This window comes from Melospiza melodia, chromosome 1 (genome assembly GCF_035770615.1).
Source record: "Melospiza melodia melodia isolate bMelMel2 chromosome 1, bMelMel2.pri, whole genome shotgun sequence".
Classification (NCBI taxonomy): Eukaryota; Metazoa; Chordata; class Aves; order Passeriformes; family Passerellidae; genus Melospiza; species Melospiza melodia.
The window spans coordinates 96,865,732-96,893,606 of record NC_086194.1 but is presented as its reverse complement, the minus strand read 5'-3'; the positions used below and the strand labels follow the sequence as shown (position 1 = coordinate 96,893,606).

Genomic DNA, 27,875 nt, shown 5'->3' with positions numbered 1-27,875 from the left:
CTCTCTGCTCAAAGGCACTGCTGTGTTATACCAAATTTTTTTCAATTACTCAAACATTTTGTTATGATAGGAAAAGTACTTACCTTTTCAGCCATTGCCTTATTTTTTTCCTCTTTTTTTGGTAAAAATAAAACTTTGATATGAAATATGTATTTTAATATTTACAAAAATGGTCTATCTTTAACAATGAAAAATGCACAGCAATGCAGAAAGCTGCTGTACTAATGAAGAGCCAGGGAAGAAAGAAAATACTTCTGGAAATAAATTTTTACTAATAAAATCATTCAGATTAACTTTTTTTCTACTAGTTTTAAAGAAAATATCAGTTTATTGAAGTGTCAGTTTTCTGAAATGTGGGCCAACAGATACCTGCAGGTCAAACAACTCTGACAGAAATCTATGTTTAGAGGTTTCCTCTCTGTTACACTCCTCATTACTAGGAGACATGCAAGGTGGGAGTTCCCCACTGAATATGTTCAAAAGCACAGGTTCTAAATAAAAAATTCTGTGTTCAGCAGGATAGTGAGTGGTTTTTCATCACTGGATGCTGATAACCCATCCAAACCCGCCTGTCTCCTTAAAGGACCCTCAATAAGACGAAGGTGATACTTTTTTTCTGCAAGCTTGTAATGTATTATTTATCAATGTAGCTCCTTCCAAATATTAATAATATATGTTCTCCTACTTCTGCTCTTCTGCTGTGAAATATTTTTTTTTCCTCCAGCTTTACTAAGTTCAGAAAATAAATTTAAACTTTATCCTGTGAAATGTTAGGTGATCTATAGCATGACTTATTTGGCATAAGTGCTTTGCAAAACTGTGGTCCTGATTATGTGACACAAAAACATTAACCCTGCAGCAGTTTGTGTCCCTTTTTCCAGTCTGCACCTCCTGGCTTTGTTGGAGCAATGGAATATTGGAGGTCTCAGTCCCAGCAGCACCCAGGGGTCCTGACTCTTGCCAGGACTGAACTTGGGCACCTACACTGACCGGATTTTAAAGGCTTATTTTTCACAAAACTAAAATTCTTCCCAAGTGTCCTTTTAGCTATGGTAGTCAAGCAAATGGCACCCCCATTTCCTGGCAGGTAACTACTCCAAATCATTGCAATGCTTTCAAGGAAAAAACATGAAAAACACTGTTGTTGTTTTTGAAATATGATTAATACTCCACTTTTTCTCACTTATTTATTTTGTTAAGCTGTAATTAGCCTGGTATCTCTGTGATTTTCAGGCACACTACACAGGCCTTATCCACACTATCTCATGCTGGATAAGCAAAGAGGGCTAGCTAAGTAAATCCCCATCAATCAAGACTGTTGCCTGTAACACATGCAAAAAAAAAACCAATAGGCTTGACCAATACACTGGAGTCTCCACACTGACATTTTAGCTTGTAAGCCATTTTAAGTGTTTGTAATTTTTGATATCAACACAAACTTCCAATCTTATTCTCATTTGTTTTGTTGAGCATCACTGCTGTAATTTGTCTTTTTTGACGTTTGATATAATAGAAAGAAAAGGTTTTCAACCTTACTAGCATGCAAAGTACAGGACAAGCTTGGTTTTGGTCTCTTGTGAGTGATTTATTTTGCTTCTTCATAGCAACAACTGGGCAAAGATGTCATAACTGCAATTCATGCATTAAATGAGACCTGGAGGCTATTTTCTTCAAACAGGATGATATATTCCATGGTTTCCCTGTGTCATGAAATCCATCTGACATTATGCAAAAAATGTGCTTTTTTGCTCACCACAGTAGATGAAATCATACAACAAAATATAAAATACTAAGGCCCCTAACAACAAAGGAAGTAAAATATACAACTAAAAACCAGAATGGGAGTGAGCATTGGGCACATGAAGCTTGTCAATGAACTGAGTTTTCAGTCCCCAGACAGTTTCATTGTTTTCTGTTGTACCCATGGCACCCTTCAAACAACAGAGGTTCCAGCCGAAAGGAAGGAGCAAACTGCAATTGTGGGCAGTTTAACAAGCACTGAGGATGAAAGCAGAAAGAATGATGGTACAAAGAGGCCCTCTGGGATGATTTGTTTATTGATCAGGTTTGGAGCATCCCACAGGTGCTTAGACAGCATGTCATGAAACTAAAGGAGATATCATGTGAGGTCTGATAAAATAAAAAAAGTCTTAGGATTGAAGTTCAGGCTAGCAAATGAAACCTGAAGATAAGGACGTTCATAGTAGCATAGTTTGAATTAGTCTCACCATGTACAATCAGGAGAAAAAGATTGAAAGGTAGAGCTTTAAACAAATGCCTGGCTGAGAAAAAGGGGTGAGGAGAAGTGAGTCACAATATTAGAATGTTGGAGCACTTGTTAAAGAATAGGAGAAATTGTGAAATTCATTTTGGCCATGAGAAAAATAGCCTTATGAAAGCTTAAAAACTTTTCTATCACCATTGTGATACCTAGTGAAAGGTTCAGGAGAATTTTAAGGTGTTGGAAAGCACAACATTAGGAAAAAAAAATGCACAAGTATGCAGTTCAGACAAAGGGTGAAGTAATGAGAATTCTGCATTCTTCACTGGAGAATGCTACAAAAGAAGATGACAGCCCAGTAAGAAATGCAGAAGTGGTAGTTCAAGCAGAATCAAACTAGGGACCATTAAGGGGGAAAAGAAAACCATAATATAAAGCCAAGGGTTAAAATGGGACCTAGTTACCTAGTATAGGCAACTTTGATGCTTAATGCTAAGGAAGAGTATCAACATTATACCTGTGTTCAATATCTGTGGGAAAGAAGAAAATCAGTCAGGCAGCATAGTATCAAGGAGCAAAGTACGCAGGAAAGTCACTGCAGACTTTGTCCATGGAGGAATAATGATGGTTGTGAAAGGAATCTTTGTCAACTAAGACTTAAAAAAGAGGACAGTATTACATAAGCTATTCAGGAAAAGTTCCCTAGTTATTCTACACTTTACAACAACTATAATTAGTTTAAATGTAAAACTTGTGCAGGAGCAATAAAAACTAGAATTACAAGATGGTTGTATTCAGTTAAATAAATAATAAGAAGAAAGTGGAAATAAATAAAACTGAGGCATATTACAATAGAAATTCTGAATGAGATAGCTGAGATTGTTAAATCACTACGGGTGGTGTGGATGCTATCTAGGGATATCATTTAGAAGACCCACAGCAAATGCACATATCCATTAAAAGGAAAATCTGTAAGGGCAAACAACATAGCTAATAAAAGAAAGAACACATCTTTCAAAAAAATGAAGTTGTGTCTCAGAGAGGACAATAGAAAGAACCATAAACCTGCTTTATCTATAAAACCACAATAAAGAAGATGAAAAATGAGTTTGAATAAATCTCAGCAAACAAGCTAATAATAATTGTCTTTTAAGTTATCTGGAGGCAAAAGCCTGAGAGGAACTGTGTAAAGCCAGCCCAAAACTGAGATACAGAAGTGCTCAGAAAAGAAAATATCACAAATGTAAAACCTACTATGGTTTTTTCTTTATTGTTAGTGTAGGAAAACTTGGGATATTTTTTCTACCCTAGAACTTTATAGGGGGCTCAGGAGAAGGTTAAATTAGCTATAGAAGCAGTTGAGGAACAAACAGACTCAACAGTAACAAATCATTTGGATTAGCTGTTACATGCCCAAGAGCCTGAAGAATGAAAGAAGGGAACTATTATGATGTGCAATATTTTGCTTCAAACCACTGTGGCACAAGAACACTTGGAGGTATAAAATAACACTGATTTTTTTCCCCAAAATTTCTCCAGGGAGTCCAGGGGACATAAGGATGGATATGACTGACATGTACAGGCAAAACAGTAGGCAAATCAGTAGGAACAGATTTACTCAATTCAGAGAAAATTTCCCATTCTGAAAAAAGAGAAATCAACCCAGCTTCTCTAAATAAAGCTGATATTTTGTGTTGCTTTCTGAATTCTTTGAAGAGGTTAACATGCAGGCAATTATATAAAGATGGATTAAAAACAAAAAAGGGGGGGCTCTTAGTTATATTATATATATATATATACATGCTCTGACAGAGCATATGGACTCTGAAATTTAACATAAATTTCAAAGCAATGGGGCAAATTGCTGCAAGAAAAATACATCAAGTGTTGTAAACACAAAGACACCATTAGAACTAAATACAATTAGATAGTAAGGAAGTCTTAGGAAGTATTGCTTGGCCTGTTTTGTGGATACCATCTAGACACAAGTGTAAGAGACAGAAGGAATGACCAAATGGATTCTTCTCATAACATGATTTTTCTTACATGCCTGCAAAACCAAAATTTATTTTCAGACTGAGTAAAAGAAGTAGAATTTTTATGAGCAAAAACTTCACAATTGCAGATGTGGTTTTCTACCTATGGAGTATTCATGATACATATAGTGGGATTTCAATTCATAGGGAAGAAAGAGATGCAAAGTAAAAAGCTGCCATGATCTTACTGCAGATTCATGCAATATATTCTAATATGAATTAGCCTTACTAAAAAATTTTTAGCAGCTAATAATTATAGTTATCAAGATATATGCTTGATTGGTTTCTGCATTTTGTAGGTACAGAATATACTAAACTTCAGTAAATTTATGGAGACAAGAATATGACAATCCTCCTAATCATACACAGACTATAAAACTCTTCAAATTAGCATACTTCTGAAAACCTTCATTCAAACTAACTGATGTGAAACATAAATTATCAGTAAATGATCACTGTTTGGAGGCGGTAAGTGTTTTCAGGGACAGATATAACCTTCTGAGACAAGACATATAAAAATCTGTTCCTGAATATAACAGTAATGCTTAGCATGAGCTAGCTCTGCCTTTGGTACCTGGAGGTCTCAGGTTATAACTTTTTGTAATTTGAAGGAGTTCATTCAGTTTCTCTTGACAAAATAGTATTTCCCAAATAAATTTTATAGTGCAAATGAAATTAACTCAGGCTCAGGCGGGTTTTGTGGAATGATGGTGTATATACTCCTGAACATTTAACTCAAACTTTCAAAGTCAGCTTTATATTATTTTTAGAAAACAGGATGTCTGTTTTTTTTCATCATATACTGTTCTTTTTCCAGGATCTCAGCTTCTTATCTACAGGGCTTTTTCAGATTAATACTTTTAGTCATACTAGTTTGAAAATCAGTGCTTTGGAATATTACATACTCTTAGGAAATCTGGGTGGGTTGTCGTTGACATCCGTGAGAGTAATGTTTACAGTGGTAGTACCAGCTAGTCCTCCCAGCTGTCCTCCCATGTCCTTGGCTTGGATTAGAACTTGATATTGCTCTTTCACTTCTCTGTCCATGTTTGGCAAAGCTGTTCTTATTACACCTATGAGAAGAATGAAAAAGAAAAGGAGCAAATAAACAAAGGGCTGTGATTGTCTACTCTTACAAATTAATATTGGATTTCTTGAACCAGGTATAGAATTCTTCTGAATGGTTTGATGAGAGGAGGTCACATGAAAACACAAAAATCACTCAGGCTTTTTGAAAGTGTGTTTGTCAGCTATTCAACCAATCTAAATGACTGTTTTACCTTTTCAATCAGATATGAATGGATGAAAGAGAATGATGCATTTTCCCTAGGGATGTGAATGCTGTGATCATAGGTTTGCCATATCAGGGTTGAGGAGCACTGCCTTGTACAGAGTAAGGCAATTTAGAAAGAGGCGGCATTGCATTGCAGAGCCTGCATCTTCAGTTGTTTCCAACCATTCACTTGACAATAAATGCAATTTACTGTAGGCCAAGACAATGTTCCTCTGTACAAAAGGAGGTCTTTATTAGAAGACTCTTCCTTTCCTAGAGAAAGTTTTCTTGATATAGCACAAATATGCAGTGAAAATTTGAGGAATTTCCTTTTAGAAAAGGAATTAAATATCACTGTAAGACATGACTTTTAGTCTTCAGTGATTTTGGATAGCTGCTATCTAAGCAGATATGCCATAATCTCCCTTCAGATATGCTAAGAATATATAGAATTAAAGGAAGACTTGGAGAGAGAAAGAGAGAGAAAGGGAGAGTTCCCTTTATACAATCTCATTGGTTAATCTGAACACACAGATTAACCAATGAGATTGTATAAAGCTAAAAAGTTTGGGGTACTAAAGGCTTTTTCTTGAAATCAAATGTGTAGGAGGAAATACACGTCTTCCTCAAAATTTTACAAATATAACTACCATTGCAAAGTGCTATTTATTCATCAACAGTTATCAAAAAATGTCTAGGTGCATATTGGTGCAGATAACATGCAAAATTGAAAAATAAACCAACTGGAAGTATGGCCTTCCTGGTTATTATTGGTTTAGAAAGTATTATTTTCTAGTATTAAACAATTTGATGTCAAAAGCAGGTTTTACCAGGTATTAAAATGGGTATGGAATGGCAAGAAACTAACTTTAGGACCATTCTTATCTTTATAGCAGCTAACCACTGCTGCCTTAACAAGCCAGAATAGGAACCATTAGCTTATAATACTTTTTCAGAATCTAGAAATAACATTGACCTAAATCTGCTATTTCTGGAACCTATTAATAATTCCCATTGAATTGAACACTGTAACAGTTTCTTTCCACCTGTAACATGATGATAATGACAATATTAGAAATCACCATTTTCCTGCCTCAGGATGGCATACTGCACGCAGTTTTCTCCAAACTGAAATCTTTAATTATAAAACTGCAAAAATTTGTTAATATTCATGAGATTCAGAAAATGAATATTTTTGCAAATAGGATGAACTTTACAGGTTTCCTCTTGAATCTCTTAATCTTAATTATTGTTTAATTTGGCATTGTGGAGGCTATATGTTCCACAGCATTTTACAACATCCTTGGTATGTTCATTCCAAGGGGAAAAGACCTATGGGAATGAAAGGCCTCCTGTGTCATACTAACAAAATGAAATATAAGGATTACAGAATGAGAATATGCTAAATTGGAACCCACCCATCAGGATCATTGAGTGCAACTCCTGTCTCTGTGCAGGATACACCAAGTCATAACATGTTCCTCAGAGTGTTTGTATAAATGCTCAGTGAACTCTGGCATGCTGAAGCTGTGACCACTTCCCTGGGAAGCTGTTCCAGTGCCCAACCACCCTCTGGGTGAAAAACCTTTCTCTGATATCCAACTTAAACCTTCCCTGACTCAGCTTTATGACATTTCCTCAAGTCCTGCCACTGGTCATGAGAGAGATCTGTACCTGCCCCTCCTCTTCCACTCATGAGAATATTCAAGACCACAATGAAACTTCCAATCAGCCTCCTCCAGGCTGAACAGACCAAGTGACCTCAGCTGCTCTTCATATGGCTTCCCCTCAAGGCCCTTCTCTCTGAGAGCTCACATGGGTCTTTTTTATATTATGGCACCCAAAACTGCCCCCAGCACTCAAGGTGAGGCTGCCCCAGTGTAGAGCAGAGAGGGACAATCCCCTCCCTTGCCCAGATGTCGATGCTGTGCCTGATTCCCTCAGGAGATGGTTGGCCCTCCTGGCTGACAGGACACAATTACTCAGATTCAATTGGCCATTGTCCAGGACTTCCAGGTTCCTTCCCACAGTGCTGCTTTCCAGCCCCTCATTCCTCAGTCTATACACAACCATGGTATAGACTGCAGAATCTGGTACTTTGTTAAGCTTCATATGTTCAGTGACTGCCCAGCTCTCTGTTTTGTCAAAAATCTGCAGGACCTCCCTGCCCCCAAGCGAGTTGACAGCTCCTCCCAATTTAGTGTTATCAGCAAACTTACATAGTGTTCCTTGCAGTCCTGTGTCCAAATAATTTATGAGGATGTTGAAGAACGCTGTGGTGAGGATGTATCCGTGCAGAGCCCCACTAGTGCCAGGTCACCACTCTGATCACCCCATCACTCAGGGCACCCCATTCACTGCAACCCTTTGTGCCTGACCTGTGAGCCAGCTGCTCACCCATGACATGATGTGCTGTTTACCCAGCTGTGTGCTGGACATTTTGTCCAGAAGGATCCTGTGAGATATGGTATCAAAAGCTTTGCTGAAGTTCAAAAAGGTGACAGAAAAGCATGACAGAAAAAACTGAGCATGGGCACACAGCAGGTTCTGAAGAGAGAAATGCAGTTTATCTGGTTGATACAGGTGTTCTGGGTACAACTAAGTGACTTTCTCAGAAATGTTGCAGGGTTTTTTCATAGAATGAAGAATGGGCAATCACTCCACTAGTAAAGGTCCAAATCACCCACTATTTATTCCTGTCTGGATGTGTAAGGTCATTCTATATATTTTTCTGGAAAAAAAAACCTTTAGAAAAGAAAAACATCTATGAAAATATTTTTTTATGTCTTGCAATTCATGGGCAATTTTCTTTTTTGTGCCTACTCTATTCTAGCCTATTGTCTAGCCTATTTCAAAGGCTTAGACAAAATACTGAGAAACATTATTTCTTCCAAAATCAGTTCATATGGACAGGAAAAATGTGAATTGGAGTTATCTTACCAGCAAAATAGAAGAAAAAAGTAGAGCTAAGGATCCATGGGAAGGAAAGGGCTACAAATGCTGGTATTTCAACTTCAGCATTACGAAGAATATCTAAATTTAAATCAAAGGGTTATTAAAATGTAGAGGCCTTATGTGCTTGTGATTATGTTCCGAGTTTTTGTAAATCTTTTTACCTTAAGATTTTACAATATTGTTCAACTGCAGAACTGAATCACTTTGATTTTCTTTTTTGTCTTTTCAGATGTCATCAATATCAAATGCATAGAAAAATATGGTCTCCATGAGATTGTTGAAAACTCCAAATAGTATGTATGGGACTTGGGGCAGAAGATTTGCTTTCCAAAGTTATTGACCTGTAATTCAGCAGATCATCCACTTTCGTGTAAGAGAAAACATAGGTTCCAAGAAAAACCTCCTGCGTAAATATTAACATCAATACTCCTGCTGATACCACTTTGGATTTCAATAATATTACTGAAGTCAGAAGATGGACTAGAATGCAAAGTCTAACAAAACTTGGTAACATCTAGCCATAAATAAGAATGTTGACCTAAAAAACATATCAGAAAAAAGGGTGAAAAGGGACACTATCGTAAGAAAGGGGATGTACAGAGACAGTGGGTATGCAGCTACTGTACTCCTGGACAAATCAAATCTACTGGGAAGTGGTAAAGTTGTGAAGGAGAAATACTTTCAGACTTTCAGATACTTTGACCCTGCTAGTCGCCCAGGAACTTTTCAAGGACAAGTTCTTTCAAAGCTAGAAGAGTATTCCAGGGGTACATCACTAAACACTTACTCTTCATCCCTCACTAGAACTAAGCAAGCTATCACTTTGGGAAACATGACACAGGGCAGAAACTTAGTATAGATGTTCTTGGGTTCTTTAAATAACTACAAGATTATGTCTCAAAATTGTTTCTGGAATGCAAGAGATGGCAAAACAAGCCATCAAACAACACAAAAAATGCTTATTCATCTGCTGGCAGCTCTGGGTTTGTCATTGTACCGAAATGGCTTTCTTCCCCTTTCCTGCCAAAAGCACTCAGGACAGATTTCTGGCAGTAAAACTCTCCAATGAAAAACTACCGTATAAACTCCTCAGTTATAAAATAAAGACTATGAAAGATCAGATCTGTAGTACTGCCCTTGACTTCTGGATTTTAGAACAAATCGTTAAGCATCATCCTGTGCAGTGTTAATCACACACTGCTTACCTCTAAAGTCACTGCTAGACCCATGAGTAATTCTCATAATGTGAACTTCCTAATGTAAGGCATGTTACAGCATATTATTGATGCTTGTAGAACCATAAATCTATATGTTTTTTTTCTGGTATAGGATTTTAAACTACACTGGGCTACTGTTTCACCAATCTTCCTCTGCAGCTGTGTCCGTTCTTTTAGCACATGAGTAATTCATTTAAAGTAATAGCCAGGTTTGTATGATGTTCCAGGGCTTGTAAGGTGCAGACCATCACCTATGGTTGTCTCACTACTGAGTAACAGATGAGAACATGTGATACAGTCATTCAAAGTGCCATGAGAAAAATAGTTCTTCTTCCACGTACCACTAACTACTCTTTTTTTTTCTTGTGAAACTTGTACTAAAACTCCAATTTTGGCTCCAGTGAAGCTTTTTCTTGCCACTGAATTTACACCGATTCTTTACAAAACTGAAATGAAAAATTAAGTATAAAGGCAACTACTTTTTTTTCCCCAGACACCCGAAGAAGTCCTATTTCAGTTTGAAAAGTAAAATTGCTCACTGCAAATTGCAGTATGATCTCCTGCTAAATGGAGCATGGAACAAAGGAATGTGTACAATGGAGATGCTGCGCTCACAGCCTTACAAAGCTCCACCATCAGGGCTAAAGGCCCTGAATCTGACAGTCTACATTGGAAGGTGGAACTATTTGCTGAAAGGAGCATATGGATAGCTTTCCCTATAGCACACTCAGGATGCCACAATGTGTGTCATTCACCATGTACGCTATCGCTTCCTCAACCGAATTACTAAATATAGAATCAAGAATGACATTTAGAAATATAGGACAAGATGCCCAATTAACATGTCCACCAACCTCCCAAATACTTCAGTCTCTTTAAACATATTATGTTTTTCTGCTCACACATCCAGTAACCCCAAAGATAATATGCCCCAGGAAAAGCGGAGGGAAGGAGACAATTAGCTGTTCCACAGTCTCAAATTAGTTCAATGTAACAAAACAATAATTGCTGGAGAATTTCTGTCTGTATGTTCAGCAAGTAAAAATGCTGAGAAGACCCAAGTAAAAATACTCAATCATCAGGGGAAAAAAAAAAAAAAAGGATACATGTAGAAGACAAAGCTTGATCTTAGGGAAATGGGGAAATAGTAAAGCATTGAAAAAATAATCATTCAATGTAGACATATTTTAGATATTCCAGTACTGGTTGGATGAGCATGTTTCTTTTCTTTCTACAACACATTGTAATTCATGAAAAACTAGTCAATACTCAAAAATGAATCATGTGGGAAATTGCTCTTCTGGATTTTGGCCATATCAACCAGATCCATATTTATTCATTGATACTGCCCACATGAATCAAAAAATCCAAAGCTTAAATCTCCCACTGTTGTTGATAAACTATTTACCTGTCTTGGGATCAATGGAGAAATATGGTTGCCCCTGAAGAATGCTGTAAACCACTCTAGCACTGTTTCCATAAGTGGGATCATCAGCATCTGTCGCCTTTACTTGAAGCACATATGCTCCTGCAAAGAAACAAAGGTAATCACATTTTTGTAACATATCAATGATCAGGGATATTTCAGACATATTAGTCTAGTTGCTAGTGGATTCTGTTACAATTCTTGTTCCACTGGAAAAAATGTGAGAATAAAACTGTTAATTCTTCAGCTCCACGCTAGCAGCCATCTAGGTAATAGCTGAGGCATAAAGGGGAAGAAAGAGAAAGAAGATATTTATAAAGATACTGACATCAGAAGATACTTATAAATAGTTTATGATTTTTTGCAAAAACCTTTTACATAACGCATACAGAATGGAGATTTGGGAAAACTCAGTATTAAATTTTGAAAAAGGATTATACCCCACAACTTTGGGAAAAAGTAGACAACCATGAAAGTAAAACATAGGAGTTGCCTTTAAAACAAGTATTTGGTCAATGAACTCCTGAATCTTCAGTAAGATCAAACGAACCAAGCTCTAAGTACATTAAAGAACTGCACTGCAGTCTCCTAAAGTTGGAATTCATATTCTTTAGAGTATGAAATTAGGTGTTTAGTTCAGGTAGTTGTCTTTAAAATCCAGACATGACTACCCTTGCCCTTCCAATACAGCTCAGTAAGAATTAGAAATAATGTGGAGGAAGCATTTTTGTCACTTTGTCTTCAGCCATAACTGTAGACCAGACCTAATGCCGTTTTCTTAACATTGCAACCTAAAATGGACCAATGGAGCAAAAATGAAATGCACATTAAATCAGAAAATTTTCTGCAAATAACAAAAGTCCACAGAAATTTCTTGTTCCTCCCGCTGTTTGCTAATCTATTTACTTGCATTTCCTCCCTGCCCCATAATTAAAATAGTTTTCAAACTATAAACTGCAGCAAAAAAAAACGGCCACATTGTTAGGCTTTTCCATCAGCTTTGAATAATTGTTTCCTATGATCTTCTGTGCAATTCAGTGTTGGAATTTTCAGTGCTGATTTCGAGTGAGGATTGCCTTCACAAGGAACAGCACAGTGATGTGCATTATCTCCATCATTCCTGTTTTAAGCAGCATTGAGCATTTGGAGCTCATTTGATATTTTTTCAAAAATATCCATGGAATACTGCAAGAGCTTAAAGATTGCTACTTTTTTGTAATGGAAAATGACAAGTTTTAAAAATGTTCAGAGTTGGAAATGGACCTCAATGGATTTGTCGAAGTTTTGTTCTGGGAGTACCTCACTGAGAGATGTTCCTTGTGAAAGGTCCTGTGACTTTGGGAGGAAAGTAAAAGTGAAGGTTAACTGTTTGAAGGACAATTTTTTCAGTGTCCAGCCAATGTAATCTCTTCATATGACAGCGATGACTGACAGTGGTGCTGAGAGGTTTGGTACTAGCATTGTAAAAACACTTGTGGCATGATGGCAGCATCAGACTTCTCCTGTTATGGTTTTTGAGTAATAGAGAATGAAAAGTGATTCCAAGAGTAATATTCCAAGAGGAATATCTATGTCCTGAGGAAAACACAAAAATATAAGTGTTCTTTGATTAGCAATCGTTTTTTAAAGTTAATTGGTTCATCGTGTTCTTAAGCTGACAGCAAGATTCATTAAAATTAACTTCTAAAACAACGAAAATGTAAGCAAATAAGTGAATCAATGAAAATAAACACTACAGCTGAATCCAAATTAATATCTTCTCACTCAAAAATGTGATGATGCAATCTGAAGAAAGCAGACACTGGACATCAAAGTGCCTGAAAATTCTGTCACCGACTGAGGTGCTTGATGATTCCTGCACATACTGATTATTCGTGTAGATATTCCTAGGTACATGATCCAGGCAGTCAAACATTCTTACACAAAAGAAGGAAAAAAAGTTAATTTACAAGTATTATTAAGGGAAACATACAGAGTCTGATAAATACCTGGCACTGAATATGAAAAACATTCAATTTTGAATTAACAGCATTTTCACCTGTATTAACCTACCTGTCAGATCTTTTAACCTAACAGATAATATGTAAAGTTTATATATTTTATGAGAGAATTGGCATGTTGGTTTGTATTTTTCTAATATGCCTCCAGTCATTTACTTACTTAATGCATACTTAATGTTCTTAACGGATTTTCTGAAATTGGTTTCTCATCTTTTCAGTATTATCAAGCATTTTTCTTTGTATCTGACAAGCTTTCTATTTTCTTGCAAAGCATGAAACCAACGTATTTTTAAAAGTAGATTCAAAAATCAAATTATGTTTTTCCAGGCAATAATGCAGGGCACTACAGCTGTAAATCTTTAATGCACAAATGTAGTGATGAAGGATCACATTAACTGTACTTCATGACATTTCAATTAAAATACATACTTACATTACTACATGGAGTAATGTAATGAGCAAAAAAGATACAATGCTGCTTATTAGGAAAATACCTTATATTTAAATATTATTAAATATTATATTTATATTTTAAATTTTTCATGTGCAAGCAACACATATTTGATGTATGGTATTATAAAATGCAGAAAAAATTAATTATGTGCTTTAGTTATTTATGTTTTAGAAAGAGGAAAAAAATAATGTTAAAACATTCACACAGCTCAAGAAATGGTATGGAATTTTAAAGATTGTGTTTTCTTTGAAAAAATATAAGCGGTATTGAAAACTAACATACTGTAAATCACAGCAAGCATGCTCACCTGAATTTTACTCTAGCTAAAAATAAAGGAGACTCATCAATAAGCGCTAATAGAATGGACCCTAAGATCTATAACTTGTTGGCAAAACTGACAGAAATAGCACTAACAAAAAAGCCTTGTTGTTTATGTCAGGATAACATTAAGGAACTGTAGGACATCTGAGTTTTTACCATAACAGAAATGTTTATGAAATATTGATTTGACTTCTAGAACAATTACCTTCTTGTTTTTCTGACAGTGTCTCATTGGTAAAAATGTTATTTTGCAAAAACTAAAAGAATCTTTGAAAGAAGACCAATATTTATGGAATCTCTTTTCATCCAAACTGTACTACAAAGAAATTTCAAAATATTCTAATGCAAATTGCTTATGAATGTCAAAATTTGTTTAAAGAATTATTTTAAAGTTTAGACCCTCCCAAATTTTGAAACAAAGTATTTGATTCATTGATTATCTTTTCTGTTTTGGGTTTTTTCCCCATTATAAAAGACTAAAATATCGATCCTTTTTATTATTTCAACATGGAAACAAATTCTGTCTTTTCCAAAATGTAGTTGGGGTGGGATACCTTGCTCTCTGTGGAGTTATTTCTGTCATTCAAAGTAATCAAGCATGAAATCTGAGTTTTTTTTATGTTTAGTTTGTTGACCTGGAGAGCATGACAAAGAATACACAAAACTCGACTGGGACTAGTTAAAATGGTTATTTCATTATAAAGGAAAATGAGATGATTCAATGCTATGAGAATAAAGGAGCAGACTTATTTAGACATGATTCCCCCCCCCAATAAAAAATGCTTATTCAATAGAATTGCAAAGACAAACTGGAAAGGAGATGGTGATATATTATGCATTTTCCTGTTAAGAACAGCTTACACTATGCCTGCAAATCCCATTAAGTTTGGTTACAAATGCCAAAATTCAGTTAGGTGTTAGCAGTGTGTTGTTTTACACAGGAAATGAGGGTGGCCTGCTTCGAGGCTTTGAAGAGGCAAGAGAAGGCTGGATGGGAGCAGTAAGTTTTAAAGACTGAGAAAGGAAGTGATGCTGAAAATATTATATCACAGGACTTCAAATGTCCCACAGGCTCTGTCTGGAGTCTCTCTCCATTCCACAGTGATCAGAGGTTCAGTCAAAGCACATGACTCAGGCCCTCATCCTGCCTGGTTTTGTAATTTCATCAATACAAAGATATCACTGCTTTGGTGATACTGTCATGCAGATTCCTACCTCAACTCTCCTCCTTTGTAATTCAGGGCTCTGATTTTGCCATTTTTCTTGTTCACCTTTTTCCTGTCTTTTTTTAGTAGGAAATGAATATGTGACACTGTATGTGAATTTTCATGGAATTACTTTTTGTAATGGAGTACCAAAGGTAGTTTCATCTACTTCATGATGAGTAAAGATATGATTTGCTTGTACAGTCAAAAGAACTGTCATCATCTTGCTGCACAACCTCTCCTCTTCCACACGCATTATGTAGTACTTTTGAAAGAAATTAGATGATTGTGAAAATATTTTTTTGGGAAGGGTGAAGGAAGAGCACAGCTGCTGGCATAGAAACTAACTACTTTGTGCAATATTATTTCTAAACAATTTCAAAAATAGCACCATGGCAACCCAAACAACATCCATCTTCTTATCAGAATTCAAGTAAAAACCTAATCAACAGATTTCATAGTTGTGGGCTTGGGGGTTTTTTTAAGTTTAAGAAAAAAAAGAAGTGAATTTATGGCTCACTGCAGCACTACATTGCAATTCAGATCAGGAGATTTCGTGCCTCAATAAATATTCCCCTGACCTGCCACCAGTAGTTTCAGCAAAACTCCAGTGCTCAGAAGACACGGACATTTGTAAAAAGAGATGCTGACATTGCCATTTTGGGGCTTATCTCCTATAGAAAAATTACCAGTAATAAGTTTTGAATATATACTCTGGACGCTGACTCCCACAAAAGTAATGTGAAGAAGACATATTTTACTTGGAAAAGTCAGTTTCCAGTTTCTGTATTCATGGCTGTGCAGCCCCGATAATAACACAAGCTTGCTGGCTCCATCAATATCTTGAACACTAGACACAATCAGGGAAGCACACTTTATTCCTGTTTTGCATTCCAGACATCCCCCTGAACATATATATTTCTCTCAGATGTCAGAAGCGGCCATGGCCACAAAAGCAATACTGCCATTCCCTTTTGTAATTGATGAAGAATGGCAAGCCTTTTGCTAATAGTTCTGCTGTGCTGGTAGCTAAAAGCAGCTGCTGCAAATCTCAGCATTTAGTGCATAATCAAGCATATTTCTTGTATGTCTAGAATAACATTTAACTTATATTGGCAACAATCCAGGGAGTATGGAAGCTGGCTTTTTTATTTTTTTTCCTGCTGGTCATCCCTCATGGATGATGAGGGAAAACAGGGGAACCTACTGTGGTAGTTTTAGCTAATTGTTTAGCTGAGAAATAAGAAAAGCAATTATTTCTTTCACCTTTTTTTTAATCTCTTGGTACCATCATCTGTTGGGGTCAGCAAGAGTTAAGCAACTCAGTGTTGCTAAGCTAATAGTGCCTGTTATTCACTGAATATTTATTTAATTTATTTATTTTTATTAATTTAGGCTATTCATTTATTTATAAAGACATTCGGTGGCTTACACAGTCTCAAGGCTGTGATAATGTTTACAGAGGTTACAATTCTGAAGAAAATTAGGAGCTTGCAATAGCAACTAATAGTCTAAACCCAATATGCACATAAAGGAGTGGCCTGGTAAAGTAACTGCTGGAAATTATGCATAAGGAGAATGGCAGAGGAACCAATTAGCAAACACTAAGCTTAACATCCATCTGTTTGAGAAATTCACTTCTGGAGAGTGATTTTTCCTTTCTGTTTTCAAGATTGTTTTCCTCTTACCAATATGACAGAAGTTCTTCTCATATATATATGAAATTTAGCAAATAGAAAAAATTAGCTTTGACTTCTGCTTTTATCATCTTGACAACTTGATTAGTTTTCAGGCTATGACTCAACAGGGACTTGAGTGTGCCAGTATACCTTTATGGCTATGTTAGGTGAGATAAAAATAACCAGTACTCTTTCTATCATGATAGCTGTGCTGGAAAATCTCCCACTGTAGATGTTTCTGTGCTGATAAAAGCATGGTTTTGCTGCCTTAGTTTATGTTTTTCAGAGAGGTAGTTTAAGTTGTATTAGCACCTTTATGATAACAAATGCTATGTCTTAACCAGACAGCTTTTTCAAAAGCACCGTTGGAAATTGGACATGTTGTGGGAAATACCTTCTTCAATGGAATTGCAAAATAATGAATTTTAGCCTTACTCAATGCACTGATATCTCAAAGGCTTTAAGAAAAAAGAGTTAACCCTAACAGCATAAAGAGTTCCTATTAATTTATTAATCTGCAAAGTTGTTTCTGTGTGATTAAAATATTTTTTCAGACATAAATGTTCAAATAAAATACTAACTATTAAGTTCAATTTGAGCAAGGAAAGCAATACACTGATGGAAGTGATCCAAGCTGATGCACCCTGCTGGTTGTTACAATATTTACCTGGACAGGAATTGTTAATATCAGCTGCCTGCCCTTTCAACAACATAGATTCTTCTCCTGCCAGATAAAAAAGTAATAGATAAAGAATTTTTAAGCATTCACTTGTTTCATGGAAGAGCTCCTGGAGATTCTTAATGTGTGACAAAGAACGTAAAATTGTGACACTCCTCCTGACAGCCTTCAAGCCCTCTTGCCCCCAAAATAAAGTATGCCAAAAATGGTGGCCATCACATAAAGAACTCAGGAGAAAGCAAGTCACAGTGTTCCTTCCACTATTTCATGATTTGAAGTTTTCATGAGCTGGATTTTCACACATCAGTTCTTCAAATGTCAAATGATTTATTCAGAATGTAGTAATAAGAAAACTTGAGCTTTACAGGGGATACAAGAAAAAAGTTACTGTGAAATAAATGTCATTCACAATGAATGTCAGCTAAAGAGACCTGGTTTTGAATCTCAGTAAATGTTCTAATGCTGTATGGAGGCTGGATTGTTTCAATATTTTTTGCCAGATATTGGACTTGTTTAGAAATAATTTAATTATATGTTCACCCAGGTATCTTTAGCTAAGCAAAGTTAATTTCTAAACCCGTATTTGGTGAAAAAATATTTTAAATTTTGAATGGAATAAAGAAGTTTATCAAGGCAATTTCCACAGTTATATTTAGGCTCATGCACTTAGTCTCAACAATTTGCAACAGAATTACATACTTATGTGGTAACATTTCAAGGAAAAGACATTTGGAGATGTTGATGACTGAGCACTTCTAAAGTTCTAAAGTTTGTATTGCCTGTATCAAATTTCTTCCTTCTTCCTACCTACTTAAAATAATGTTGTTAAATCTCTCAGTAAGGATGCAGAGTCATCTTCATGAACATTTTTTCTTCTTATTTTTTTTCTTTTTTTTTATTTATCACTTTTTCCTACTCAAAATCTACAAATATGCCGAGGGCAATTTTGGATTAGGCAGAGTCACGATAACAAGCAAAAAGAACTTCAGAATACATCAGTGACTTCTACACAACCAAGTATGCAATGAGATTCACTGTGAAAGTTGCTGACTTTGATTATTTAATCAGAATATTGCTTTGAAGACTCTCCTGCTACTTGAAGATCAAAGTACTGAAGAATTCACAGAATTTTACCCTATACATTTGCATTAAAATTTAAAGTGCAATCTGATCCATTCGGTGACTTAATTCATAATGTCAATACTATTCTATGCAGCTTTCTACATCAGTATCCAGCTACACTAACCTTCTGTGGTGAGAAGAGAGTGTAACCCCACATACCCACCATGGGGGTACAACTATAGAGGCTTCAGGACATGGAACAACATGGATATCTTCAGGCTCGATGAGAGGTTCCCCTCATGCAAACTCCTTTGCAAGAATAAGAGAAATGGCAAAAGAGGGATTGTTACTTTAGGTGATATCAGGCACATCCTCCATCAAAAATTGTATTTAGGAAAAAAAAAAAGGAGGGAAGAATTTCAGCATCTGAAAACACTGAGGATAATAAGCCACTGTGTAAGCCCTGGTTTGATTCCTACCCATGACCAACTTACACCATGAAACATACAATTTCCAAGTGCCTCTTACTTTCACCACAAGAACTGGACAAATTATTCCTTAAACAAAGCTAATGATCTAATTTCCTTTCCTACAAGAACAGTACAAGGAACTGAAGGGCGTCAGAGGTTGGTGATGGATGAATAGAGAGAGCTTGAATAGAGCTGACTGTAGTGACTCCTCATCTGAGCTTTGAGTTCCCTCTCAGAAATCCCATCCCTGCTGTAGGAATGACCCAGTGACTTATAAAGACACAAACTCAGGTCAGCTTCATATTGCCTTAATAATCTGTAGCAGTTGGTGGACTTTGAACATGGAACTGAATCATCCATGCAGCAGAGACTCTTGATAGAGAGTAGGAACAAACAACTGGCAACAGAAAATCATGCAGGCATTAAGCTTACGAGTGGAAAGACTTTAAATAGAGCCCTCATGTTAATGGTAAGCACATAATTAATTCCCCTTTGTTCTTTCACTAGAGGGATTGTAGCATCACTATCTTTGGAAGTTCTCGGGAGCAGATGCATTAGGAACGACATAGATGTGGTGATCCTCATGGAAATGCATTAAGTGAACCTGAAATTCCTTCTGCCCTAGCTTTTTGATGACTTCTACTGCATGAAGATTTCCCTCCCCTCAGAGAACTGTTGTATCCTTGTTCTTATGGCTATGATAGAAGGCTTTAATTTGGTTCAGGAGAGCACTATTGAAGCAGATCTTTCCCTTGCCCTCAGTACGCACTTTCAGCGTGTGAACTGGATTATTTTGGGTTAAAACTAAGATGGAAGGTACATGCGCACTTGATTCAGAGCTACTGTTAATGGGTAGTTGATAAGACCTTTTTGGAAACCATGAGGGTTTGAAATGCTCTGGATGCCAAATTCTCATCACACACTGTTCCATCACACAGCCCTGTTTCTATTGCATCATGCTGCTGCCTAGTATGACATCACATTCTTTTCAGAGCCTTTAGACACTATAGCATTAACTAAGTATCATTATTATTTCTCATCAGGAACAGTTGCAACTTAATTAGCAAAAATCTAAAAAGTTTTACCTGAAGATATAAAAGGCTATCATAGTACAACTACACATATTTGGCTAATTTCATGGCACTGAAAAGAGAACTTTCATGATTAGGAGAGAGAAGGAATTCAAACCCCAAGGTCATATTACACATATGGAAGTTTTAAATATACACACTTAAAGCTGAGCATGACTCTCCTGTCTCAAATATCTTATATTAGTGTGAAAACTCCCTCTTTTTTATGTGCTTGCATTAGGTTTTGATATTTTTTCCATAAAATCATTTTAAAACCTTCTAGTGTACCAGTCTGATTTTTTGTTGACCTGAACATTAAAACAAATGTTGCATTTACTTCATCGTTTGGATCAATATAATGCTTTGATAATACAGTCCTAGTAAACAAAACCTCAAGCATCCTTCTCAGTAGGCAAATTTCTGGACTGTATGCTGCCAGAGTGGGGATTTACATCCAGTTTTGTTAGGAAAAGTCCACTGAGCCAAAGCAGATGTCAGTGTTTCACCAGAGGAATGCACTTCTCAGGCATAACTGGGAAGATGTTCTTTGCCAAAAGGTCACAGAAACATGCTTTTCCTTTTTTTCTGCCTTACTAAGCACGACTCAATTTCAGGATGCTGCATGCAGGGTTTTTCTCAGCATGAGGAAAGACTGAAGCAGAAGATGGTAACAGAGATCTGGTCCTGTTCTTAATTCAATACCAGACTGTTACTCGACAAAATATCTTACTGGTTCTTAGTTTCTCCATGATAAAATGAAAACAGGAACCTTCAGACCCTCAGTGGTAGATACTGTTCTAAAACTGTTTAATGTGCAGTGAGTTCTGGTCCTCTCTAGTGGGATGGTAATAGAGATGTCTTCTGTTGCATCATTGATCATGACATAATAATATACATAATTTGGAAATGTAGCAATATGCAGAATACCACACCATCCCAAAGTAAGGCATGAAGCAGCGCATCTTATTTTTCAAATCCCTCAAATTCACATCTTTGAAAGAATTATGTACTACAGTCAAGAAGCAGCCAAAAAACGATCTCAAGAACTGACAGAATTACAATATTGCTTATTTTGAACAATATTTTATGAGACAAAATATTTTATGATAAAAGAAAACATCTTGCAACCTGTGGCTATGCAAATACCCAATATTCTTTTTGGTCAATTTGTTAAAATCTGAAAGACAGTGTGACTTTTGGAACAAAAAAAAACCTGAAGAAAAAAAAGTGAGTTTAAATTAGCATAATGCTAGTCACTACATGAAAAGCATTTCAGTTTTGAGCATGGTAAACAGGCAAGAATAAGAAAGCTTTTGTTTCCAGGCTTGCATTAGGAGTGGAAGACACTCGGGTATGCTGTGGAAGTTCTCAGTTCAGATAATTTTTTTTTGCCTGAGGAAGTTCAAATTTGTACTGCCCATCTTTCTGGAAAATTTTGTACATGCAACTGCTCATATACTTTAATGTTTCATTTAATCATTCACAAGGGTATACACCTGTTTTCTAAAACAGTTTCCTGACTCACACAATGTTACTCTTTCTTTCATTTTGTTCCATCTCAGTTTCTTCTGTATGAGCACTCCTGATCAATGGAAATCTGTGTTTCAGAAACATGAAACAGTATTATCAAGTGAGCTTGAAAGATATACATTTATCTATGATAGGTAGAAAAAGACCCCTGCTGGTAGAGAAACAAAAAGAAATTGAGTCTTCTACATAAATTGGACTACTGCAATAAAATTTTTCCCTGACACATTTTTATGTATGCATAATTGGCTAACTGGCAAATTGGCAAACTTGAATTGAATTTTCAGTGAGTGAACTCTTCACTGACACAAAATTGACTTCAGTATCATTCCTGCCTTTTGTGACTCAGTTTTTACCTCCTAAGAGAGATTCAAGGAAATGTTGCAGCAAGAAATATGATGGAGAATATGGTGAAGAAGAAGGTTTGAAGTATGGGACAAAACCACCACCTCCTCTGTTTAGAGAAGACAATAACTATAAGATTACTCTATTTTAAAATTAATATTGTTTTCATCAGTGCGTCCTAATTGTGGGTACTGAAGTTCTACTGTTGAACTTCAGGCGCCTGAAACTCAATATCAACACTCTAAAAGTTATTGTACCTGCCCATCCCAAAATATGAGCAGTTACCAATTAAATTTTAATTCATCTGTTATCTAAAAAGAGGCCTGAACCCTCATGGGATAGTCTGTGTCATACAGACAGTGTGGGTTGTGGCTGCAAAGCTTCTAACTGGAATGAAGCCAGATCAGATGAAGAGCCAGCCAGTGGTCCTGGGGTTATTGCAGATGACTTTAAAGGCTCTATTCATGTATGTGCCACTCTTCCCTGTGTGCCAGAGGTAAGTTCACACCTCCACCTACAACAGTTCTTGTTTAGCCATGGATGACAAAAAATATGTTCTCAAAGCTAGTCAAAAAGTGTGTCTTCTGGCAAAGTGTAATTGTTACCCCTATCTTTTAGCCAATTAAGGCTATTTCAGCTCATCTTAAGCAGAACTTCTCATTTTAAAATTCTGTTTCAAAAGGCTGAGATGCTATTCATCCTAAAATAAACAACATACTTGTCTTTACCTTAGATAGCAAAGGACCATGTGTTTAGATACTCCTGGTGTTTTGAAATTCAAAATCTATCCAGCTCTATCAGTCTATATCAAACCAGATGTTTCCCATCAGGTTGATAATTATCCAGAGAAAATGGATAGAAATTAAATTTTCATAATTGACTTTGTGAGCTATCAGTTGGTTTTGAGCAGCCTTTCTGTTGGAAATACTGACTCAAAGCATTGCCTGAATGAGTCTTCAAGCACTCCTTTCTTCAAATCACTAACTGAGAACGCATTCTGTATCCACAGTATGTGATTGAACTCTGTAGGAACTCTTAAAATACAAAACCTTGTGTCAACTATCTCAGATAAATACAAGAAATCTGAAATATTTTTCTCCCCCTTGCAAAGAGACATTAACATCTTCAAAAAAAGAGGTGTTTAGATTGCAAATAATTCATAATTTTATGTTTCTTATTATATTTCTCTAACTTACTAGAACAGTTTGAAGATGTTAGCACTTATGAAAACATGGCAACCAAGATTCTTTTACTTAATTCATTTGAAAATTTTAGCTAATTCACTTGAAACCTAATGCACAGAAAAATTTCAAAAGTTCTTAGAAATGTACTTCAACCTATGTGTTACAGATGCTAGAGGAGACAAAACCGCCCAGCTTTTAATAAATTATCATTTATTTCCCAAATATAAACATTTTTGACAGAATTTTCTTCCCCAAGAGCCACAATCACATTTGTCAACTTAACTGATCCCAGAAATGAGATCCAAATTATTCAACAGGGATAAAATTAGTAGCAAGCCTCAGGCATAAGACAGCAGTTGTCTTTAGCATTCATTTTTGGTTTATTAACTGCTAAAGATCTACAGCAAATAAAATAATGATACTGCAGTCCAGTTGAATAATCTCCTATTCCTGCCGCAAAATAACTTTTTGTTTGTTTGTAGGTTTTTTGTGGGTTTTTTGGGGTTTTTTTGGTTGGTTTTTTTTTTTTTTTTTTTGGTTGATTGGTTGGGGTTTTTTGTTTTTAATTGGTTTGTTTGGTTTTGTTTGGTTTTGATGGGGTTTTCTGTTTCTTTTAGCTTGGTTGGTCAGTTTTGTACTTTAATTTTTCTACAACTCTGAAGCCATTTAGATGAAGTGGAGCAGACGTATCTGCAAAAGCACATTGAGGTGCTCCAAATTCCAGCATCTGAACGTAGTAAGTTCTCAAATTTCCTCTCAAATTTATTAAGATTTCTAGTCATAGGACAAGTTATCGTCTAAAAGCAAAATCAATAAAAATGCCAAGTCATCCACTGAGCTGCTAGAACTAATATTTCTTTAGAGAACAGTGATGCTCTTCCTGGACTGACAGCAGCTCTTCTCCTTGGCTGCTGAGAAGACTCATACCTTTTGCAATTTCCAGCCATGTTCCTATTTCCATTCCCATAGCCTCCATCTAGTGAGCTGCACAGAGGAAATTCATCCAGTCTAAACCGCGGTTTCCCATAGTTACTTACTACATTTTCTTACCCTCCCCATTTTTGCTGACAGGTACCCTATTGTGCCTGTTATGCAACCATCTCCCTTGTGCCCCTGCTTCTTTCTCCTCTGGGTCTTTCACTCTTGAACCTTGCCCAAGTCTAGCTTGATAAAATGTTCCTGAGGCAGCTTCTGTTTTCCCTAGATTTGTCTATACAGAAAAAAAAAAAAAAAAAACCAACAAACAGAAACCCTCAAAAACCTCAAATGCTTCTGGATGCAGCACCTTCAGTAATTTATCATTCCTCCATACTAACCAGCCTACTTCTCTTGTTTTCATATTCTTTTCCATTTTATTTTATAAAATAAAATAAAATTATATTCAAAATAACTATTTTTGACAAATTTCAATCTTTTAAATCAACTATGGGATGAATAAATGTGACATTGTATTTTCTGGAAATGTATTGCAAGGGAAATATTTCACACTGCATCACAACAAGTTTTTTCCTGGCCCCATTGTACCTACTACCAACAAGAGGCTTCATGTTAAAATACTGAAAAAAAATATAATAATTAAACAATATGGATACCTTAATGAGAAATCTAAGCAGTATCAGGCCATTTATGATTTTCTGGGTTTTAATGTACTCATTTTTCTTACTCTGAAGACTGCTGTGATTTTTTTTTAATCATCAAAAGTTAAAAACTAAAAGAAAATTAATAGTAATTAATGTTAATGGAGACTAGTTGAGGATAAATGTATAGGAAGATAGTGGAGAAAACATTCATTCATTTCTTTTTTATTGCAGCTAAATATAATGCAGAATACAGTCTTATTTTCTTAAAATTCAGTAGGCATGTGAAGGCCGCACTGAATAAAGGAATGCGCTCTTTGACCGTTTTGTAAAAATGTCTAATTAATTTTTCTTTGTCACTTTCAATATGTTTCTATTACATGCTTGGGACTACTAGGGTTCCCAATGGCAACTGAATTTTGCAGCTGAAAATTATTGTCCTTAAGTAATTCTAAGAATTTCTCACTGAAAACTCTAAAGCACACATCAGATGGTGGTTAAGGCCACACAAAGAAAGACTCTGCTTGGTTATACTCATTATTTTACATTGCCTTGTGTACTATTTGTTTATTTAGGATAATTGCAAATTTTTTTGAAAAGTCTCCTGCAATATTTTCCTCTTCACTATAAATGAATATTATATGTTTCTTAAATATTCTTCTCATGGACAGCCATGCATGAGCAGGGGATCCAATAGACTGCATAATCTTTGGCAGAAATGAAATCTGGGATTGTATCCAGTTCATCCAGTTACCTGAAAAGTTACAAGTAGTGCAATGCAGCAGGGCAAATACCTCGGGCAGAAGGTGCCAGCACATGCTGTAGTCAAAGATTCCCACAGATAAAGGTCACCTGTGTTGCCTGCATGGGAACATCTGACTGGATAATCGAGATTTCCAGTGCTCTGGTAACTAACAGAATGCCTTTATTAGTGACTGAGATTGTATTCGAAAAGCAAGAACTACTGGTACAAAAATCCTCAAATCAACTGAGTTGCAATGTAATGAAAGAGTAAATGAGGCCATTTGTGTCCCCCCAAAAACTCCCCAAATCTATATATTATTTGAATTTCCTGTACTCCATTACCATGTTCAGAAAACTATTTCACAGATTTACATAATAGGTTCTTTAATAGATGCTCATAGCTTTGAACAGAGAGTTCAAGTAAACAATAAATTGGTTTTGACTCATTTTCTTTGTTCTCTTTATTACTCACATGGCATTTATTGTGCAAAATATAATGGTAATTTTCCAAAATGAACAATGGTGAAAATTATGTTTTTAATAACTGTTACATTTCTTCGCATCTTATTTAACTTTTAGCACTTCTTGCAATATATTCTGTTTTGAGAGTAGAACAGCATCTAAGTTATGACTTCATTTTCCAGGAAATATTTTCCAAAATATAGATCCACCAGATGGTGCCATTCACCTAGCCAGATGAGGAATTCGGTCCAAGAAAACTTTCAATTTCTTATTCATAGATAATATTTAATAATCAATATATCCTTTTTCACCATTTTATCATTGTCCTGTGCATTTATGAGTGTTATGCTGATTTTTATTTAAAGACCTAAACTTGTCATAGCACCTGTTTCTCAAGAAAGGGTAGGTGGGTAGAGGTGGCCCAACGTTTTATTCAGTAGCAGAATGTTCAGTTTTGGTTTTGGGTTTGTTTTTTTACTGAGAAGAATAAAGCAGAAAGCTGGGAGGAGTGGCCAATACTGCAGAGTGCTCTGCAGCCCTTCAGAAGGACCGTGACAGGCTGGAGAGATGGGTAGATAAGAACCTTCTAAAATTCAAGACCTGGGAAGGCACCTGAGAAGGATTAAACCAATGGACTAGAACAGGCTGAGGGCTGGGAAGCAGCACTGCAGAGAGGGACCTGGGCATCCTGTTTGACAGCAAGCTGTCCATGAGCCAGCAAGCTGTTCTTGTGGCCAAGAAGGCCAATGGGATCATCCTGGGGTACTCTAGGAGGAGCAGAGCCTGCAGGTCGAGGGAGGCTATGCTCTTCCTAGTGCACCTCAGGATCCTGCCCCTCTTCTCAGCCCTGGTGAGGCCACATATGGAGCGCTGTCCCATTCTGGGCTCCTCAGTACAACAAAGACATGGAGCTCCTGAGCAGGTCCAGCAGAGGGTGACAAAAATGATTCAGGGAGTGGGGAACCTCAGGAAAGGCTGAGAGAGCTGAACTTGTTTAGTCTGGAGAAAGACAACTGAGTTGGGGCATGATTAATACCTAAGAGTATCTGGAGGAAGGGTGTCTACAGGACGGAGCCAGCACAAGATGAAACAGGCAGAAACATACACAGAAAGTTCCACCTGAACATGAGGTGACCAAGCACCGGAGCAGATTGCCCAGAGGGGTTGTGGAGTCTCCCTCACTGGAGATATTCCAGAACTCTCTGAATGCAATCCTGTGCCAGGTGCTCTAGGATGACCCTACTTGAGCTGGGAGGTTGGAGCAGGTGACCCACTGTGGTCATCTCCAACCTCACCCACTCTTGTGGTCCTGCAGCTGATGTAAAACTTGCATACTGTCACAGAAAATAAAAAAAGTAAAAGGAAAAGCAAAACTTTCTACCTCACTCCCCTGCTTTTTCCCTCAGTAGGAAGCAACCCATGTCTGTCTTCCAAAACTGCTCAGAATGCTTTACCATTGGCTAATATATTTAATTATTCTTCTATTAATTTTGATCTCTAGATTTGAAATGAGCTGGAGCTGAGTCTATCCATTAAATAAATGCACAGGTTTTTCTGATTTACTTTAAATGGACTTTTCAAATTAATAATATTTCTTCTAGAGAATAAATATGTTTACATCTATTGTTCTATTATCAATCTTGGGCCTTAAATAGCAAATACAATTCCAAATTTTCATTTTCACAAGAATCTTACCCTCTTTCTATCTTCATACCATATCTTAGGTAGTATTTAGTTTTGCCTGATCCTTCATTTAAGTACAACAGTAGACCATTGCACAGGATCCTACACCCTTACCTGGACGACCCTTAATGAAAATACATTATTTTTTTCATCAGGCTTAATGAAGCATTTGTCAGAGAGGGGGTCTTTTCTGTCTCCATTCCCCAGAAGTGACTCCCTCTACCCATTCCACAGGCTGCCTGTCATTACTGTTCTCAGCACAGAAATGACAGTAGACCAAACATA

At 36.4% G+C, this 27,875-nt stretch overlaps 1 protein-coding gene across 3 annotated transcripts in view; it reads right to left on the bottom strand.

Moving 5' to 3' along the window:
• Nucleotides 1-27,875, bottom strand: part of CDH12 (cadherin 12) — a 532,349-nt gene that overhangs the window by 66,614 nt on the left and 437,860 nt on the right. For all 3 annotated transcript variants that reach the window (XM_063162441.1, XM_063162433.1, XM_063162424.1), the window contains 2 exons: nucleotides 11,111-11,230; nucleotides 5,163-5,330 (listed from right to left, as the gene is read on the bottom strand). In XM_063162441.1, the coding sequence (XP_063018511.1) occupies nucleotides 5,163-5,330; nucleotides 11,111-11,230 (288 nt within the window). The remainder of the gene's footprint in view (nucleotides 1-5,162; nucleotides 5,331-11,110; nucleotides 11,231-27,875) is intronic.